The 19,265-nt window shown below is 44.9% G+C and overlaps 1 protein-coding gene across 1 annotated transcript in view; it reads left to right on the top strand.

Moving 5' to 3' along the window:
- Window positions 1–589: 589 nt before the first annotated feature.
- The window catches only part of Dcp2 (decapping mRNA 2), a 35,966-nt gene continuing 17,290 nt past the window's right edge, over window positions 590–19,265 (top strand). The window contains exons 1-4 of the mRNA XM_075968733.1: window positions 590–804; window positions 14,356–14,507; window positions 18,496–18,623; window positions 18,999–19,097. Coding sequence (XP_075824848.1) covers window positions 752–804; window positions 14,356–14,507; window positions 18,496–18,623; window positions 18,999–19,097 — 432 coding nt within the window. The 5' untranslated portion in view covers window positions 590–751. The remainder of the gene's footprint in view (window positions 805–14,355; window positions 14,508–18,495; window positions 18,624–18,998; window positions 19,098–19,265) is intronic.

Genomic DNA, 19,265 nt, shown 5'->3' with positions numbered 1-19,265 from the left:
CTCTCTCAGCATGGATGCCTGGCAACAGTCATCCTGTTCCTATCTTATAACTAACCTGCTTTGTTGACATCCTATCTTATTGACATCTTGCCTTGCAGTCTTCCTATCTCTATCTCCTGTTCTCTCAGGCACCTGGGATGTTCTTACGGGAGCAGGCTGGCTGCTGATCCGGAGATTTGTTTAAAACAAACAGGACGTTCCCCCGGGAGCATGCTAGCTGCGGATTTTGAGGAGGGGGTCTGTAGGGTCTTTCAGGGTGTTCTAGGATTCGTCGCCATAGAAACGAGTGCCTGTTCAGTCGGTTCTGATAAGGTTGGAGCCACTGTGACCAAGCCCGAGCGGCTGGGGCATTTGTGGAGCGGAGGTGTCTAAGAACAGGAACTCGAAACCTCCCGAGCACAGTAGAAGGCGCCCAGGACACGCAGGCGCAAACACACCCTCGTGCGCTCAGTCAAAGGCGGCGGGAAGTTGGTCTTCTGAGCAGGAACTGAGCAGCCTGAAGCTTGATTGGAGCCCACGGACCAATAAACAAACGTCTCATTGGTGAGGCGCGCGCAGGCGCGCGTTCCCCAGCTTCCCACTGGGCCGTTCCCGCGGAGGGGGCGTGGCCCCAGGGTTCCGCCCCTCGCCTCGGCCCAGCCTCGGGGTCCGGGCGGAGGGTTCCAGTGTCCTCGGGCCCGGGTCTGTGTGCCGCTCTACCGTGCAGGCTGCGCGGAGCCGGGATGCGCTGCGCCTGCTGCGGGTCCTCATCATGGAGACCAAACGCCTGGAGATTCCCGGCAGCGTCCTGGACGATCTCTGCAGGTACCGGCGGCTCACCTCCGCCTCCGCTTGCCCTCAGCCTAGCAGCGGCCCCGGCCTGGGTCCTCCTTTCCTCTCCTCATTCCCGAGTCCCACTTTGCGCCCCAGCCTCTGCACTCCACCAGTCCCAGGTCTCAGCACTGAGCCCGGGCCTCGGCTCTCCCTCCTTGGCCCCGGGCCCCTCGTTGACCCCGTCCTTGGTTCTCCCCTGTTACCGGGTCCTGCTTTGCTCCCCCGGTCTCAGCTCTTCCTCAGTCCCCGGGTCCTTTGCACCCCCGCCTCGATTCTGTCCCCCACACTGGGTCCCGCTTCGTGACCCGGACCTCGCTCTCTTCTGCCCCCGGGTCCTTTGCTGTCCCGGCCCCTGCTCTCCCCTCCGTTCCTGGGTCCCTCTTTACACTCCCGCCCAGCTTGCTGGTGTCTGACGCCCCTTCTGTTCCCGAACTCTTTCTGTTTCTCTTTCTCTCAGTCCCTCCACCCTGAGGCACTGGAATCCCTCATTGCTGCTTGTACTAGTGTGCTTTTTCCTGCAGGTGAATCTCCTTAGCCCAAATCTGAATCCCTAGCGGTTTTCGGCCCAATTCCTTCTTGGAACTGTGTGGGGATTTTGTTGTTGCTGTTGTTCTGTTTTGTTTTGTTTTTTCTTCCACTGACTTTGACCTGTGGGCTTTTCCCCCCTCACTTCTTTTCTCTGATTCTGGAGGTATAGCCCACTGTTTAAATTCCAGTTTTATGATCTCAGGTACCTGGATCTACACAGGGAGCTATTTCCGAACTTAAACTTTCTCCTCTGCATGCTTGCCCGTGACAATTTTTTTTTTTTTTTTTTTTTTTGGTTTTTCGAGACAGGGTTTCTCTGTAGCTTTGGTGCCTGTCCCGGAACTAGCTCTTTTTTTTGTTTTGTTTTGTTTTTTTGTTTTTCGAGACAGGGTTTCTCTGTGGCTTTGGAGCCTGTCCTGGAACTAGCTCTGTAGACCAGGCTGGTCTCGAACTCACAGAGATCCGCCTGCCTCTGCCTCCCAAGTGCTGGGATTAAAGGCGTGCGCCACCATCGCCCGGCACCCTTGACAATTTCTGTAGAGAATTATTCTTTTCAAGAATTTCCCCGGATTTATCGTTGAGAACGAAAGGGGGAAATCCAAGAGTCTCTCCTCTTTGATCTCTTGCTTCTTCTAAATATAAGGACATTCTCACCCCCTGCGTGTCTGTGTTCTTGCCAGCAGTTCTTGCACCCAGCCCAAACCGTGTTCCCAGTACTTCCTTCTTTGTCGAAGTAAAGTACCTGGTACACTGTTACCAAGCCGCCGCTGTGGTTTTGAACTGTGGAATAGTTTAGATGTGAATGCTGGCTCACTTCTGGTCGCTGTATCTGTGCTTTAAAGTGAAATTCGGTGTTTGTGCCACATTCTAGCTGTTTGCTTTAAAAAACATTTTTAAAGATTTGTTTTATTTATAATTACGTGTCTGAAGGGGGAAGGGGCACATGTATGTAGGTGTCTGCGTAGGCCAGAAGAGGGTGCCTGATACCTGAAGTTGGGGTTAAAGGCCATTGTGAGCAACTGGTAGTGGGTGCTGGAAGCTAAACCAGCATCCTCTGCTAGAGCAGTAGGCTCTCTGAGTCATCTCTCTAGCCCTCCACACATATTTAATTTTAAGAAAAGAAATGCGCTTGTGAAGTGTTCGCTGGTGTGTCCTGGTTTATTGAAACAACTCTTTAATAGATGCAGTGATTTCCATTTTCATCTGGATAGACAGATTTGAGGATTAATTTTTACAGAGACACATTTATCCTCATTTTTAAAGTCAAGATTTGAAATCTTCTACACCACGTGAATGTGATGCAAAGTCAATCTTTTTAAACGTTGCAAGAGTACATAAGAGAATATATAGATTGATTGTATAGTTGATTGGCTCTTAGCATTCACTGCAATCCCAGCACCTACATGATGGTTCACAACCGTCCAAAACTCCAGTTCGGGGAAGGTATCTGACTCCCTCTTCTGAACTCGGCACCAGGCATGCACAGGGTACACACAATACATATGCGCAAGCAAAACACATGCATTCATTGATAATCTGATTTTTTTTTTAGAGAATGTTTTTGTAATTCTTTGATGTTGGAAGAATTACAATTTTTGGTTTATGGTAGAATTCATAAAAGTTACAAGGAATTTATTTTCTGTATTCCCAAACTTGGTAAGAAAATATAATGTGTATATTGTGTGAAAAAATCAACAAAGATTTTGAGTCTAAATTGGGATTACAGGGTGTGATCTTCATTTTCTCTATGTTTCCAAGGCTTGTTGTTGTTTTCACAGATGCACATTTTATAGTTAAAAAAATTTAAAAGAGTTTGGGATAGTGAGTGATACTGTGTGGGCTAATAAGGATGAAAGTTGACATAGTCACTACACCTTCACCTTGCTAGGAATATGTGGACTAACGTTACCTGGGATTGCATCATTTGAAGAAGTGATAATCAGCTGTCGTGGTTGTAACGTGGCACTGCTCGCAGAGTAATTGCATTCTGGGTGATAGGCAACTGTTAGTATTAAAGGTGCTGGGTTCCAGTGGGTGTTTAGGCTGCTTTCTTCCGTAAATCGTGTTATACACTGAGCTTTCTAACAGAATGTTATGTGTTCAGCTGTTAGGGCTAGATGCTGAGTGAACTACTGAGTAAGCCAGCTGACCATTTCTTTAAACTACAGGTTTTGAAATTAACAGTTTTCAAGTTAGCATCTGTCTCTTTTGATTGGTTTGTTTGTAGTTTTATATTAAAAATTCAAGCTCACGTGTAAAGCTCGAGCTTTAGAAAAAATTATTATTGGGAGCGTTGGCTGCTTGTCGCTGTGCATGTGTGGAGGACAGCATTGTGAAGTTGCTGCCACCCTCCCACTTTTGCGCGGGTTCCAGGGATCTAACTCAGGTCTCCAGGCTTGTACCATGCAAGCCTAGCTGTCTCTCTAGCCTTTTGGTGGCTTGCGATTCTCTAGCGCAGTGGTTCTCAACCTTCCTAACTTCGACCCTTTCATACAGTTCCTCATGGTGACCCCAACCATAAAATTATTTCATTGCTACCTAGTAACTGTAAATTTGCTACTCTTTGTGAGTCCTAATGTGGCTACCTGATAATCGACCCCAAAGAGGTCACGACCTACAGGCTGAGAACTAGTGGCTAGCACAGGACTCTTCTAATAGGTGCGTATCCCCACCCAACCCACTCCCCGTTTGTTTCTTTAGTATATCCTTGTGTAAACCTCTGTTGTACTGTGTGCTCTGTAGATCGGCTTTTCCTGTAGACTTTTTTGCTCTGCTGGGGAAGGATAGTAGGCCAGAGGTGTGAGGATAAAGTTCAGCCCAGAACAGACAGAGATTTATTTAAGAAAATCTGCAAAAACAGAAATCGAGTAGACAGGTTCTTAGAGGAATCCCTCCTGATAGGGAATTAGAATTCTTCTATAGCAACTAACTGTTCTATTTGTGTGGTGTCCATATCTGATGGATAAGTGGATATTTTACTATCTTATTGAGAGTTAGCACAGGATTTCGAGATAGGCTGTCGTGTGTTAGGCTGGCCTCAGACTTTATGTAGCTAGGGATGGGCTTGCACTCCTCATCCTGCTGCCTCTGCACCTCATAGGCGTGTGCGCCACCCTGCCTCATTTATTAAGTGGAAAATCCTTTCTTGTGACTGGCTATCTGGGATGAGGCACCAAGGGTCATAAGGAGTTAGGCTTCAGGTGGTTTTTTGGCCATCACAAGTCAGGCTCCAGGTAGTCAAGGACTGATTTTTTTTTTTTTTATTTTTTACCTTTTACATTTTTTTTGTCAAGGAGACATGTCAGGACAGATAGGCGGTCTGACTGGATGGAATTGAGAATTTTTATTTAGTTGTTATTGTCACCCTTGTAAAGCACATGTCTGTGAAGTCTTTGTACATTTTTAGAATTGAGGATGCTTTGTTTTGTCTAACAGGAGGGTGAAGTTGTGTGATCAAAGAGTGCCCGCAGGAAGGGCACAAGAGCCTGGCTTGGGAGGCCACCATCTGACAGACTGCGCTCTCAATCGCGTCTGAGGGCTGACAGGTCCAGGCTTACAGGAACTGTATGAGAGAGTTGTTACTTAGATTTTAGTGGAGTGGCTGGATGAGCTCTGGTAGTTCAAGCCGGGCAGAGCTAGCAGTCGTCTACAAGAGTTGAGCCGTTATTTGAGGAGATTATGGAATGTTTGGAGATGACGTAAGGGAGGTAGCTGCATGGATTGGGAGTAGGAGTTCTTTATGAGAACAGTCCATAAAGATAGGCATAATGACAAAAGTGGGCTAGGGAGGACCTGGAGTGATGGCTCAGTGGTTAAGAGGGCTTGTTTCAGTTCTCAGCACACAAGTGACCACTAACAACTGTCCATAACTTCATCTCCTGATGGAGGAAGGTCATTGGTTAAGTAATAAAGAAACTGCTTGGCCTCATAGGTTAAAACATAGGTGGGTGGAGTAAACAGAACAGAATGCTGGGAGGAAGGGGAAGTGAGCTCAGAGACGCCATCCTCTCCTCTCCTGGGCCGACACACGCGATGAAGCTCCGACCCAGGATGGACGTAGGCTAGAATCTTCCCGGTAAGCGCACCTTGGGGTGCTACACACAGATGATTAGAAATGGGCTAAATTAATATGTGAGAATTAGCCTAGAAGAGGCTAGATAGAAATGGGCCAAGCAGTGTTTAAATGAATACAGTTTCCATGTAATTATTTCGGGGCATAAGCTAGCCAGGCTGCCGGGGTGCTGGGGACGCAGCCGCGCCGCTCATATTACAACAATCTCCAGAGACTCTGATGCCATCTTCTGGCATCTGTGAGCACTGTGTGAATGTAGCGTAGGCAAAGCACTTGTTCACATAAAGTAAAAGCTCCTAGAGGTCATTGCCTAACCTCAGTAAGAGACTCTGTACCTAGAAATGAGGCAGAAGTGGGGCATGGTGGTTGACACCTCTAATCCCAGCATTCGGGAGGCAGAGGCCAGCCAGGGCTACATGGTGAGACCCTCTCAAAATACAAAACAGAAAGAAGATGGAGAATGTCAGCCTCTGTCCCACATAGCACCGTTACACATCCACAGAGTATGTAAGATGGTGTCTGGACCGCAGGTAGGGAGTATGCGCAGGTGTGAGGGAAGTGAGAACCTACTTCAGAACAGTCTAACGCTTCTGGAGGAACATGCTGAAGATGGATTCCCAGAATGTCTGGGGAATGAGAGGTGAGAGGATCTAAAATTATACCAAAGAATTCAGACCACAGAATTCAGAAAGATGGGAGCATGGATCCTAGTCACCCATTGTGGTCTAGAGTTGATTGAAGCTGCAGGTGTACCAGGGGCTGGCTGGAAGAGAAGTCGAGATCTCCAAGGGCTCCTACAAGCTGGCAGTTGGTGAACATCTGGGGGTGAAAGATGCTGGTGGGTTCTGTGCTTGCCTACAGTTGGACGTGTGAGCAGGACTTGATGAAGTCCAGTGTGTACAGGTTCTAGTGGGTTTTTTCCTTACAGAAAGGTTTTATCATCTTAAACGAATTCTCCATGTTAATATGAGACCACAGACTCCCAAAGGCGAAGTCAGTTTTGGGTCAGTATATATCCTGGTAGTCAGTGATGGCCTTGACAGCCTGTGACAAAGCATACTGAAGTATGAGCTGGTGGTTCTGTCCCAAGGAAAGCCCACTGGGAAGGATTTTGAAGGGTCAGAGTGGGTTGTGGACATGGCAGTAATGTGCTATCTGAGAAGAGTGGACTAAGGCTGTTGAGTCTCTGGGGGGAGGGGGGAGATTTAGCGATAGGTCACCTAGGATTCAGGGCAGCCCCCTAATGTTGCCAGCAGATCAAGAATGCTGGGCCTGGAGATGATAGTGCTCTGAGCTTCATTCATTCCTGAGTCAAATGAACATGAAAGACGAACTCCTGCTAGACTGTAGAGATCTGGGAAGCCCAGAGCAAGGAATGACGTGTTCCCTTAGGACAGTGGTAGCTGTTGTTTATTGCACACATCTCTGCCCGTCTAGTGGTGGCACATCACAGAACCAGGAGGTACTGAGTCCCTTGCATGCAGGCAAGTGAGTGGGATTCCTTTGCTAGTCCCCCCAACATCTGCGCTAGATAAGCAGTAGGAGGGGGAAGAGCAGAAGAGAGACTGACCTGACGAAGGTAAGACAAGGTTTAGAGATGGACCTCAGAGTATGCAGGATGTACCAGTGAGGAGAGACGCCATTAAAATTGGAGGGACAGACAGATCTTTGGCTAGTGACTGTCCGGAAGGTGGGGGCTGTCCCCAAAGCTAAAGCCTTAATGTGCTGCCAAGAAACCTGAGTGGAGTGGTCCTGAGATTTGGAGGGAGCCATGAACTAGGTCTGAGAATACAAGGGGAACCTCCTTAAAGTCTGGCTTGAGCCAGGAGGTGTAGGAGGGCAGTCTCATAGGGAGTGAGGAATGAAAGCTACTGTGGATTAGGATAGGAGCAGAGTCACATTGGTGGCCCTTGGGTCCTAGACCATTCTCTGAGGGCTGTCTGGCTATGCTACAGAAATAGAAGTGTTATGTGGAACATTAATATGGGTGTGGTGTTCAGAGACAGGAATCTATCCATGAGATGCTGGGGGTGTCTCTGTATCTCAGACACTAAGGATATTGGGGCCTTCAGGGAGATTTAGGGTTCTTTCCTTAAGGGCAGTTTTGGTGGGGGTGGCTGTTACTGAGTGTGCAGGGACAGAAGAATCCCAGTCCAGGGAGGGAACTTGTTGGATGAGGCAGAGTCTGTATTAGAAACTATAGTCAGGGTATTCGGTTATACAGCTCTTGAGTTGTAGGACTGACTATGTATTGGAAGTGCCACAAGAGCCTCTAGGGGCTCAAGCCTTAAGAGGACCTGAGCTTTAGACGTTGTGTCTACCTAGGTGGAAGTGGGCCAGTACCTGCAGGATGAAGTGAAAACATGGGGTTTTCCTACAGGTAAGTGAGCAGACTGGCTGGGACTTGCCATCAGTGCCAGTGAGGATGACTGGGGACCAGAAGATTGAACCAGGGAAGGTGGTCAGAACTAAGAAGTCACTTAGGTACCCATCAGTCCCCCCTTTAGGGTTACTCTGGCTCCTCTGCAGAGATGGACTCAAGAGCCTGTGTAGCCTCAGGGTCCCTCCAGTCCTCAAAAGACATAGACCTCATTTTGAATTGGCCTCCTCACAGTCCAGGAATAAAGTTGGAGGCTTCCTGTCCATTTTCTGGTTTGACTGTAGTGTAGCATGAGGTCCTTGGATGGCGCTGGCCTTCTTCCCTGAGGAAAGAGGGCTAGCTAGTCTCAATTCTAATGGTTCCACTCTGCCCATTGGGTATCGCCCCAGGGAAAACTTAGACCTCAGCAGCATCGAGCACTCCTGCCTGAACTGCCCTGCCTGACCTCTGCAGTAGCAGGAAAGAAAGAACTTTGATCTGAAGCTCTTAGTTCCCTTACCCAGCTGCTAGGTGGGGCTCTAGGATTTCGTGAGAATGGCAGGAAAGGTGCAGTTGCTTCTGTTCTCCCTTTACTTGATTCTTGTCTTGGTGTGCCTCCCACTTTGGTCTTGCTGGCTCTGTGGGTATTCCCGTTGCTTCAGCCCTCGATGGCCATGTTTAAAATGAAAAAGAAGACTCACGCCCTGGTCTAGTTTATGAAGCTTTTGTCTGATATCTAAAGAGGCGTGGTGTATAAAATGTAGAGCCCACATGACTTGGCCTCCTAATCAGAGGTCCAGATATCTGCATGGTTTCAGCCAACCTACAATACCGAAGAGTGCTAGTCTCAGGAGCTTCATTGTTGCCCCCCCGCAGTCAGCTGGAGTTAACACATGTGATAACCGCCATTTCCTTTCTCATCATATCATCTTAGTGACTCACTGCTTCATCTTGTAGCTCAGTGTAACTAATGGAACACTGTATCAGACACAGTAATGGAGGTGTGAGCCTCTTTAGCTCAGATAAGTCCAGGTATAGGACTTCCGGTGTGTGTAGCTATGGTTATGATAATGTAGAAGGTCAGAAGCTGTGAACCCTTCAGTGTCTCCGATGAAGCTGGGCGAGAAGAGGTACCCTGACTAGACTGGCCTAGTTTGGATTGTGTTGGAAACAGGGCAGACATCGGAAAGGGGCGTGTACCCAAATAATGGCAAAGTTCTTATTAGCTACCTTGTAAAGGGAAAGGATGTTCTCTGAGGATGAGGGAATGACTTTTAAATATTTGTTAGTCACTACCTGAAGTTCCTGAACAAACGTGAGGGTAGATCTGGGCAAGGAGACGCCGTTGGAAACCACTCAGCTGGTGGAGAGGAAGGGGGAGTGGAGGGAATCGATGGAGAAATGGCTGTGAGCACCGAAGCGGGGGGGGGGGGGGGGCTGAGCAGGGCTTGGTGCAAAGGACAGGTTATTAAGGGTGCTCTAATTTGAATTTTGTTGCTGTGATAAAATATCTTGTTGAAAAATATCAAATGGGAGGAAAGGGTTATTTGACATACAATGCAGAGTTACAGTCTATCATTTTGGGGAAGTTGAGGCAAGAACTCAAGCAGCTAGTCATATCAACAGACAAGAGCAAAGAGAATAAACACATTCTTGCTTGCTTTTTCTCAGTTTGCTTTCTTCATTTTTACCTAGTCCAGGCCAGGCTAGGGAATATTGTCACTTCTGGTGGGCTGGGTCAGCTAATAATCAAGTTAGTCTCCCACAGATATGTTTATAGGCCAACTTAATCTAGATATTTCATCAGCTGAGGCTCTTCCCAGGTGTTTCTGTTTTGTGTCATGTTCCAGCTTGGGTGGCAGCATGAGGCTGGCTGTGTTCCCACATAGTAGGGCAGCATGAGGCTGGCTGTGTTCCAACATAGTAGGGCAGCATGAGGCTGGTTGTGTTCCAACATAGTAGGGCAGCATGAGGCCGGTCGTGTTCCAACATAGTAGGGCAGCATGGGGCTGGTCGTGTTCCAACATAGTAGGGCAGCATGAGGCCGGTCATGTTCCAACATAGTAGGGCAGCATGAGGCCGGTCATGTTCCAACATAGTAGGGCAGCATGAGGCTGGTTGTGTTCCAACATAGTAGGGCAGCATGAGGCCGGTCATGTTCCAACATAGTAGGGCAGCATGAGGCCGGTTGTGTTCCAACATAGTAGGGCAGCATGAGGCTGGTCATGTTCCAACATAGTAGGGAAGAATGAGGCTGTTGTGTTCCAACATAGTAGGGCAGCATGAGGCTGGTCATGTTCCAACATAGTAGGGAAGAATGAGGCTGTTGTGTTCCAACATAGTAGGGCAGCATGGGGCCGGTCATGTTCCAACATAGTAGGGAAGAATGAGGCTGTTGTGTTCCAACATAGTAGGGCAGCATGAGGCCGGTCATGTTCCAACATAGTAGGGTAGCATGAGGCCGGTCATGTTCCAACATAGTAGGGCAGCATGAGACCGGTCATGTTCCAACATAGTAGGGCAGCATGAGGCCGGTCATGTTCCAACATAGTAGGGCAGCATGAGGCCGTTGTGTTGCACCTGCAGTCAGAAAGAGTGCTGAATGCTGGTGCCCATCTTGCTTTCTCTTTTATTCATTCTGGGACAGCCCACCTCACTTAACCTAGAATCAAGTTAATTCTCAGTAATAACTCTCACCACCACCCTAACTAAAAGAAGATAGTTCTAAAACAGTGCTTGAGTCCCTTTGTCTTGTGAGTGCAGTAAACTTGAGTGTTTCTGTTCTGATGTGAAGGGCAAATGCTTCACCCAGCTCCCAGCCCTGGTCATACAGATGTCAGTTGGCTGGAGACTGCTTGTTTGTTCCCGGCAGCTCAGACTCAAAATAACCACACAGAAACTGTATTAATTAAATCACTGCTTGGCCAATCACTTAAGCACATTTCTAGCTAGCTCTTATATCTAGAATTAACCCATTTCCATTATTTTATATTTTACCACGAGGTTCGTGGCCTACTGACAAGGTTCCAGCTGGCAGCTTGAGTCTTTCCTATCTGGTGGCTCCATGGCATCTCTCTACTCCGCCTACTCTCTCTATATCTCTTCCAGCTTGTCTATATTCTGATAAGCCATTGGCTGAAAGCAGCTTATTTATTCACCAATAAAAGCAACACATATACAGAAGGACTTCCCACACCAGATGTTTCTTGGCACTTACAGTGGCACCCTCCTGAGAACCCTGTGCCCTACCTTGCACGTCTGCTGTCCTGTTCAGTTGCAATCTCTACCCTACACCCCTGTACTCACATCTAAGAATATACTATCCATTACTTCTGACTAATAAGTTCACTAACTGCCTTACTCTGGTAATCATGCATCTCACCCCCCATCCCAACTCTCTGAATTGGGGGGGGGGGGCTCATCCTCAGGGTTCAGGCTCAAGGTAGTGTCTGCCTTCAGCCCTTCAACAGTTGAAGTGATGGGAACTGTGTAGAAAGAATGAGACAAGAGTGGTGATTGTAATTGTTAATTGTGGGTCAAAAGACAGCACAGGAAATAATTCAGGCCACCTTGGTGTGGCTCTGAATTGCATTTGCTGGCTGTAGTGTGAAGACGGCCTAGTGATCTGTCAGACCATGACAGTCTTCTAAAGATCCTATTGCCTTTAGTTGGTGTGGTAGAATTTGCTGAACAAATTCAAGTAGCATCAAGTAGGGAACTGGATTTATAGTCAAAAAAAATTGCTGCAGAAAGAATGAAGAGTGGCCATTCTGTTTTGAGGTTCTCTTATCAGGCATGACCACGGAGAAAGTTCCAGAACACAAATTATTTAACTGATGATTTTGGTTTACATATAAGGAGAGTCTTGGGTATCTTCTCTGTTCCTTATCACCGGAAGTAGCCTTTGGCAGTTTGGCTACTACCTGTTTCCTGACTTCTAGGAAGGTCAGAAAACAATGCTGTATAGATTTGGTGCTTCCATTTGATCTGTTCTGGCTTGTTAGTTGGGACCTAGTAAAAAAGTTTAGTGCCAAACAGTAGTCTCCTATAAGCTGTCACATCTAATCCAGAAAATCTCTACTGCGAATAATGTTCCCCCATTTAGGGGACATTTGCAACTATCTGGAGATGGTTTGGTTGTGGCAGCTTGACAGGTAGTTTACCCAGATGGAGTCTTTGGATGGTGCTGAACATCCTTCAGTGTGCAGAGTGGCCCCTTTTGCTAACATCACCTGCTTTGAAAGGTCAGCAGTGCCATGATCCAGCTGTGGTGGCGCATGCCTTTAATCCCAGCACTGTGTTAGCAGAGACAAGCAGGTGGAGCTCTGAGTTTGAGGTCAGATTGGTCTACAAAGCAAGCCCCAGGCCAACCTGGGCTACATGGTGAGACCCTGTATGAAAACAAACAAAAAGGCAAAGCTACAAAACCAGACAGTGTTTTGTTGAGAGAATGCAAAGAAGGAAACAGCAAGGACTGGGAGCACGGAGTTGTGAGTTATTCGTTTTCCATTTCAGAAGCTGTATTGAAAAGACCCCAAACCTAGACAGGAAGTGAAGGTTGGGTTTATTGAGGAGTGGAGGTGAATTACCCAGCAAGAGGACTAGTTTCAGTGGGATTCTTTCCTCTGTGTATCACCCACTGGGGATGTGGGGTTTGGCCAGTGATTTTTCTCAGTTCATTCAAAGATTGTAACAGTCAATTTAGAGTCTGATCTGAGCATGTGCAGAATAAACCTCAGTGCTTATACACAGTTTTGGGGGCCGTTTCCCTGGAGTTCTCTTTCTAGTACTTCTGAATCCCTGGGCGGTGGTCCTGCCTGTTGAACATTGGAAGGACTTGGTCCTGGTGGACCTTTGGAATTCTTTGCCCCTGCTGATGTTGCCTGCATGTGTGAGCCCCCAGTTGCAGTAGGGTATACTGAAGAGTGGGGGAAATGTTATTTCATTTTGTTTCCCAAGCTTTCTTTTCCCAATGTATTTAATTTTCAGAAAATAAGCCACGCCCTGTGGCAGGGCCAGAGGAATACTTATTTCTTGGCAGGAATACGAGTCGGTAGAAACATTTAAAAGGTACATTACAGCTATCAGTATATGTAAAACATTTTTCTAGACTGCTAATGAAAATCTACAAAGATATCATTTGCCGCCAGTGAACAAATTTGACGTTTCATGAGTCTAGGAGAGCATTGTTGTGGGGTACTCACCAGAGAAGACTGCTCGGACATGGATTTAAGTCAATAGGAAGTCCGTATTAGCCAGCCGGCTAGGTGTTCAGGACCCCAGTGTAGCACTGAGCCTTTCTCGGGAGTTTTTAAGCACAAAACACATGTTCTGGGTTGATGTACTTCAGTTAAGAAGAACAGCCAGAAACAAAACTACAGAAGCTATAAAGCAAGATTGGTAATTTAGAGACTTTCCCAGAACTGTGTGAACTTTGATGGATTGGGTCTTTGTTTTCATTTTGGCTGGTGATGTTGTCTACGTGCTGAGTTTTACAGCCTGAATGGTGCCTCCATTATGGAGTCAGTTGTGCTAAGGTCTGGGGCCCTGTTCAAGTGTAAATGTATTCAGAGTAGTCTGGTGGACTTGCATAGTGGAGGTAGTGTTTGTGAGGTCCTGACGATGAGTTAGGAGCTCGTGAGGTAGACCTAAGAGGGGAGAAAGAATATACAGTGCGCTGTGTGTATGTGTGTGTGCATGCTTGCGTGTACTGTTGGTTGATTATTTGAATGTGATACTGGTGTTGTAATTTTAAATCTTTTTTATTTGATTTGAAATTTGAGAACTGAAATAAAAAACACTTGGCATCATATCATAGCAAATAAATAACTCTCTACGACTAATTAGTTAAGTGGTAGCTCTTTTAATTAAAGTGATCCAAAAGGCTAGTATTTATTTCATTTAGTTGAATTTGCTTCTAATGCTTGAAGAAAAAAGGAGTTCCCAAATGCTCAACCCTGAAAGAAGCACAGCTACTGCCGTTCTAACCTGTAAAGTAAGACAACGGTTATCCTCATCACATCTGTATGTCTGCTGTGTGTTTCCGGAAAAAGCACTTTGGGATTTTAAAAAATAAATCCATTTGGATCTAGACTCTGCGGGTGTGTTCTTGGGAAGTCCAGTATGTTAAAGAGAAACAGAAGTGCCCATTTCTTCTGTCTGCAGTTGTTTCTTGTGTTGTTTATGTGTGGGGACTCAGTGGATGTCAGGCACTTTTGCTGAATTACAAAGACATTGGTGTGTAATCTTGTATTCTGTGGTTTCCTCGTGTGCTCTAATTGGCTAGGAAGCCGTAAAGTTAATTTCTGTATTTGTGAACAATAGCTATACAACTCTTCAAAAAATTCTTTTACAAATCTCTTTCAAACCACTTTTATCCTCACAACCCTCCTCCCTCAGTCCCTCTAGTGGTAGATTGCAGGCATTGCACCACCACACCCAACTCTTAATACTCTTCCCAGGGCATTTCCTATCAGATACTGCTCTCCTTTCTAAGTTGGTGGGCAGGGTAAGGGAGTAGATATATTAAAATCAACTGTAGTAGTCTGTGAGCATAACTTCTGGGTGTGTTTTCTTTTTACAGCCGATTTATTTTGCATATTCCTAGCGAGGAACGAGATAATGCAATCCGAGTTTGCTTCCAGATTGAACTCGCCCATTGGTTTTACTTGGATTTCTACATGCAGAACACACCAGGATTACCTCAGTGTGGGATAAGAGACTTTGCCAAAGCTGATATCCTTTCTGTTGCTATAATGATCATCTCTCATTCTCTCTAATAAAATATTTTAGCACAAATTTCCATTTGCCTTTCTTATAGTTTTTTAACCTCTAGAGAAAACATAACAAAAATAGGTGTGTGATGCACTTTTGTTTGTTCTTATTTCTTACAATACCGAAACGTGCACTGATTAGGAGTGAATTTTAGAAATAACTAGCCTATTTATGAGACAGTTCTGGTTCTTACTCTTGGTGTGCTGTTTAACCAGGTGATCAGATCAAAGAAGCTGTTCTTCCTTGATAAGACACAGCTTAGTCAGATGTAGTGGTGCATGCCATTAATCCCAGCACTTGGTAGGTAGACAGAGGCAGGCTAATCTCTGAGTTCAAGGCCAGCCAAAGCTACAAAGAAACCCTGTCTTGAAAAACAGATAAAAAAAATAATAACAGTTTGTTTTAATGTAGTAGTTATAAGAGGTTTACCTGAATGTTTAAGATTATAAATTAGCCAGACGATGGTGGTGCTCGCCTTTAATCCCAGCACTCAGGAGGCAGAGGCAGGTGGATTTGGATTTCTGTGAATTCAAGGCCAACCTGGTCTACAAAAGCTAGTTCCAGGACAAGCTCCAAAGCTACAGTGAAATTCTGTCTCAAAAAACCAAAACACAAGACAAAACAAAAACTTTTCTACGTAGTCAAAAAAATGATAGGTTGTTGTATTAAATGTTCTCAGACTTTAGAAATGGGGTAGAAAGATTTTAGACAACACATTTTTAAAGGAGATACCAGAGTTTCCTCTGTAGACACAAGCAAGGACTAAACAGACTTGCAGAGTTGGAAAATTCTAGAGAGCCTCTTAAATCTTGAGCAGGGTGATTTGAGTTATTTAGTGTATACAGTTCTTAGCCATTCAGTGTGTGTTGCAGTGAATATGTCTCCACTAGATCAGTGTGTTTGAGCTAGCCTTAGAGCAGGTACAAATGACCCAAAATACCAAACTAAGCTTCCAGTCACTTCCCAGATCCATAAAATTAGGGCTTCCTGGGGCTCTATAGAAAATAGATAGCAGTGATTTAGAGATGTTAACATGGCAAGTATTTGAGTAAGCTCATCGTGTGAAAATGAAATCCAGGATGTGGTTGGTTGGTGACCTGAGCCATAGGCAAGCACTGGTACTTAAGAGAGGATAGGGATCCAGGCCGTGGTGCTAGGGCTCCAGAAGAACACTGTCAGAACAAGTGCTTAAATACTTGATCGAGTTGTTGTGTAGAGGTTGGTGATGCGTCAAAGAGAAATGGGATTATGTTGAGTACCACTTTAGCTGAAGGCTTGGCAACTAGTCTGTACAGGCAGAAGACCTTGCTTGTAAGAGTTATAACCGAGCTGTGGGAAAATTATTAATAACAAAACCCTTTGTTTTGGTCCTCTTATATAGACTTCAGGTTTTTCCAAAACAGCTGTTGTCTTGGGTTTCTGAATAGGAATTCGCTCATGAGTGTACTTGTAAGTTTTATACTTAATCCTAGTGTTACAGACATCCAAAACGTGATACAGACTTTTTCTTTTTACTTAGTTATATGGGGGAGGAAGCTTTTGAGAAGGAACTCAGCTTTGTTAAATAACTGAATGGTATCTATGTGCCGGGCGATTTGCAGTGAACCAGGCAGGCTTGCCATTAGGGTCACGAGAGAAACGAAGATGCTCGCAAAACGCATAAGAAGTAGAAGAGCGTTCAGAGGACAGAGAGGAACCATACCAGATCCTGAGAGTGACCCCTAGATCATGAAGTCATTGGATTTCTTTGGTTCCCAGTTCCTTTCTTAACCTAATAAATAATATGTGAATGTTGCCTAATCAAAGAATAAATTTGGAAATCATGAAGGATAGGCCTGCCATCTAGGAAAGAACCAATATGTGTTAAGGATTGTGAAGAAAAATATTTCAAGGTTAGATGAGGAAGGTGAGTCATTTTGAAAGAAAAGCATCATGAAGTGAAAAGTGAGATGTTTTCGAGTAAATGGGAGAGAGGTGATGCTGGAAAGACTCCAATGCAGTATGCAGGGGCTTGGGTGTGTCTGAAAACAACTATAGGTTTGTTGGGAGGTTTTGTTTCATTTGTGTTGGTTTTGTTTTTGTTAAACTATTTTGGGAGAGGCAGAGTCAACTTACAGAGAAAGTGAAAGAATGTTTGTGTATGTGTGTTTTGTTTTTGTGGTAAATCAGTGACTTTACAATTCAGATTTTTTTTTTCTTTTTGGCTTTTTTTCTTTGTGTAGCCCTTGCTGTCTTGAAATTTGGTCTGTATACCAGGCTGGCCTTGAACTCAAAGAAATCGAGATCCGCCAGCCTCTGCCTCTGCCTTTTTAGTGTTGGGACTAAAAGCATGCACCACCATCACCCAGCCAAGAATTTTTAGTGAATATAGAACCAGACCTTTACAAATATATTTATTTACTTTCTAATTATGTGTATATGTGTGTTAGGATATGCATTGGGTGCAGGTGTTTAGGGAGGCCAGAAGCATCAGATTCCCTGAAGCTGGAATTACAGGTGGTTGTGAGTTCCGTACATAGGTGCTGGGAATCGGACTCAGGTCCTCCGGAAGAGCAGTATGTGTTCTTAACCACTGAGCCATCTCTCCAGCCCCTAAGCCAGACTTTTATTGGGAAGTGATTTCAGTATTTTGGTCTCTGAGGGATCACAGGTTCATAGGATGGTTAATGTATCTGGAGTAAGCCTTGAAAGCACAAAACAGTTACATGGAGATTGACTGTGTTTGTCTTTTAGTTATGATGTCATACGTGGTTGACCTCTTTGGATTTGTAGAGAGCCATTTTAGTTCTTAGTACAACCATAAAACTAAAACTTCAAAATATATTATAGCTCATGAAATTGTGTTTATGATAGAAACTAAATATGCTTTCATTTTGCCCAAACATCACTATAATTAATAGTGCTCATTTAAAGGTTCTCTTGAGTTTCTGCTCCATTTGCTATAAAATATTCCTTTTTCTCTTATCATTTGACTCTAAAATTTCAATTGTTCCTACTAGCCCATAGGAATCAAAATAGCTTAAGTGTCTGGCCTCAGAAATAAGTGGTAGTTTTCATATTTGTAGTCATCATACGTAATTGAAAACATATTCATGACTCATGTTTTAGAGTTAACATCTAAATAAAAATGGGATATATAAGCTTTTAGGGGCTTGAAGACCATTACAAATAGATCCTCAGATTAAGAAACTGTCCTGAATTGTGATTTTCTGCACAACCTTCATCCTGTTTTAGTGATGGTGCCTTTGATGCTTAGGGCATCAATAGACCAAGTGTACAATTTTAGAGATTGTTTTGTTGTTAATTTCTCTAGTATTTTACACTGTGCTACTTCTTAGATATATACGTAAATTTCTTCTGAAACTGAGACCCTCATTTTCCTTTATAAACTATAGTAAACTGTTAACTTAGCATGAACTATTATGAGGCCTTTCTCTAATGCTATCGTTTTTGGTGTGCTGACTCTGGCATGGATTTGACTCAACAGTGAGCATCTGAGACAGTCACGATTTCTGCCTTTGTATTCGTTAACTTGGGAGTCTAGTGCTGACTATTAGAAGCATAATTTGGATTGTGTCTAGATTAAATACAAAAGCTAATGAATTGTTAAGGAAAACGAGTGTGCTGGGCTCAGTCTAACTTGCAAACTTGAATAATTTTATGCAAAATATAGTCAATTTAAATAAGTTTGTTTCTGTGTGTAATTTTGTGAAGTTTTATTTTAACTTCTGACTCCGTGTGAGTGTTTGTGTGTACGGGTGTCTGTGGAGACCAGAAGACCCCCTTGGAGTTGAGCTGTGTGGCTATGAGCCCCAGATGTGGGCACTGGGAGCTGGACTCCGGAGGCCGGGTAGCGCTCGTGAGCACTGAGCATCGCTCCAGCCATTCCCTTGTTGTAGCTTCTTAGGCTGGACTAAGGGAAAGGCAGTTTCCTTAACATTCTCTATACTCTTCAGTCATTGTCCCTTTCTGCTGCCGCAAGGTGAAGATGTGGAAAAGATTTTGGATGAATGGAAGGAATATAAAATGGGAGTGCCAACCTATGGTGCGATCATCCTTGATGAGACGCTCGAGAATGTGAGTGCACTGATCTGAAGACGTCAGTGAAATGCTGACCAACTGCTTGTCAGCCATTGACTGAGGTGTTCCAACATCCTTGGATTCTTAATGTTAAAGAACTAAACTTTGGATGTCTTACCTGCATTCTGTTGTGCTTGCTATGGCTTAGTGTAAAAAGCTGTGAGTTTGTTATTGAGACAGTTTAAGTAGAAAACGTGTGTCTCTTCATGCTAGCATATTTAAAGTCTCAGAAGATGCTTGGGCCAAATGCTGTGTGTAGTTTGTTGGTAAATAATTACCTGAAGTACAGAGAAAAGTATCTTTGGGGATGGAAAATGGGAAAGGAAACTGGATTTCTTTGGGGTTTGTTTTTGACTTCCTGCTTGTTTGTAGGTGCTGCTGGTTCAGGGATACCTGGCAAAATCAGGCTGGGGGTTTCCAAAAGGAAAAGTGAATAAAGAGGAAGCACCCCACGACTGCGCTGCCAGAGAGGTGAGTGCCTTCAGTTGGCGGTGAGTGTGGCTTGTGGAGTCTCAAGTCTCTTTTAAGCTCTGGAGAAAGCTTAGTCTTTTTCTGAAACGTGAATGCATGGTTTAACTAGAGACAGCCATTTGGACTACAGGAGAGACGGTTAAGAGCAAGGACCCGTGTTTGATTCCT

The sequence above is a fragment of the Microtus pennsylvanicus genome, chromosome 4, assembly GCF_037038515.1.
Source record: "Microtus pennsylvanicus isolate mMicPen1 chromosome 4, mMicPen1.hap1, whole genome shotgun sequence".
NCBI classification, from domain to species: Eukaryota; Metazoa; Chordata; class Mammalia; order Rodentia; family Cricetidae; genus Microtus; species Microtus pennsylvanicus.
Note: the sequence above shows the minus strand (reverse complement) of the source record. Positions and strands in the feature narration are given on the sequence as shown.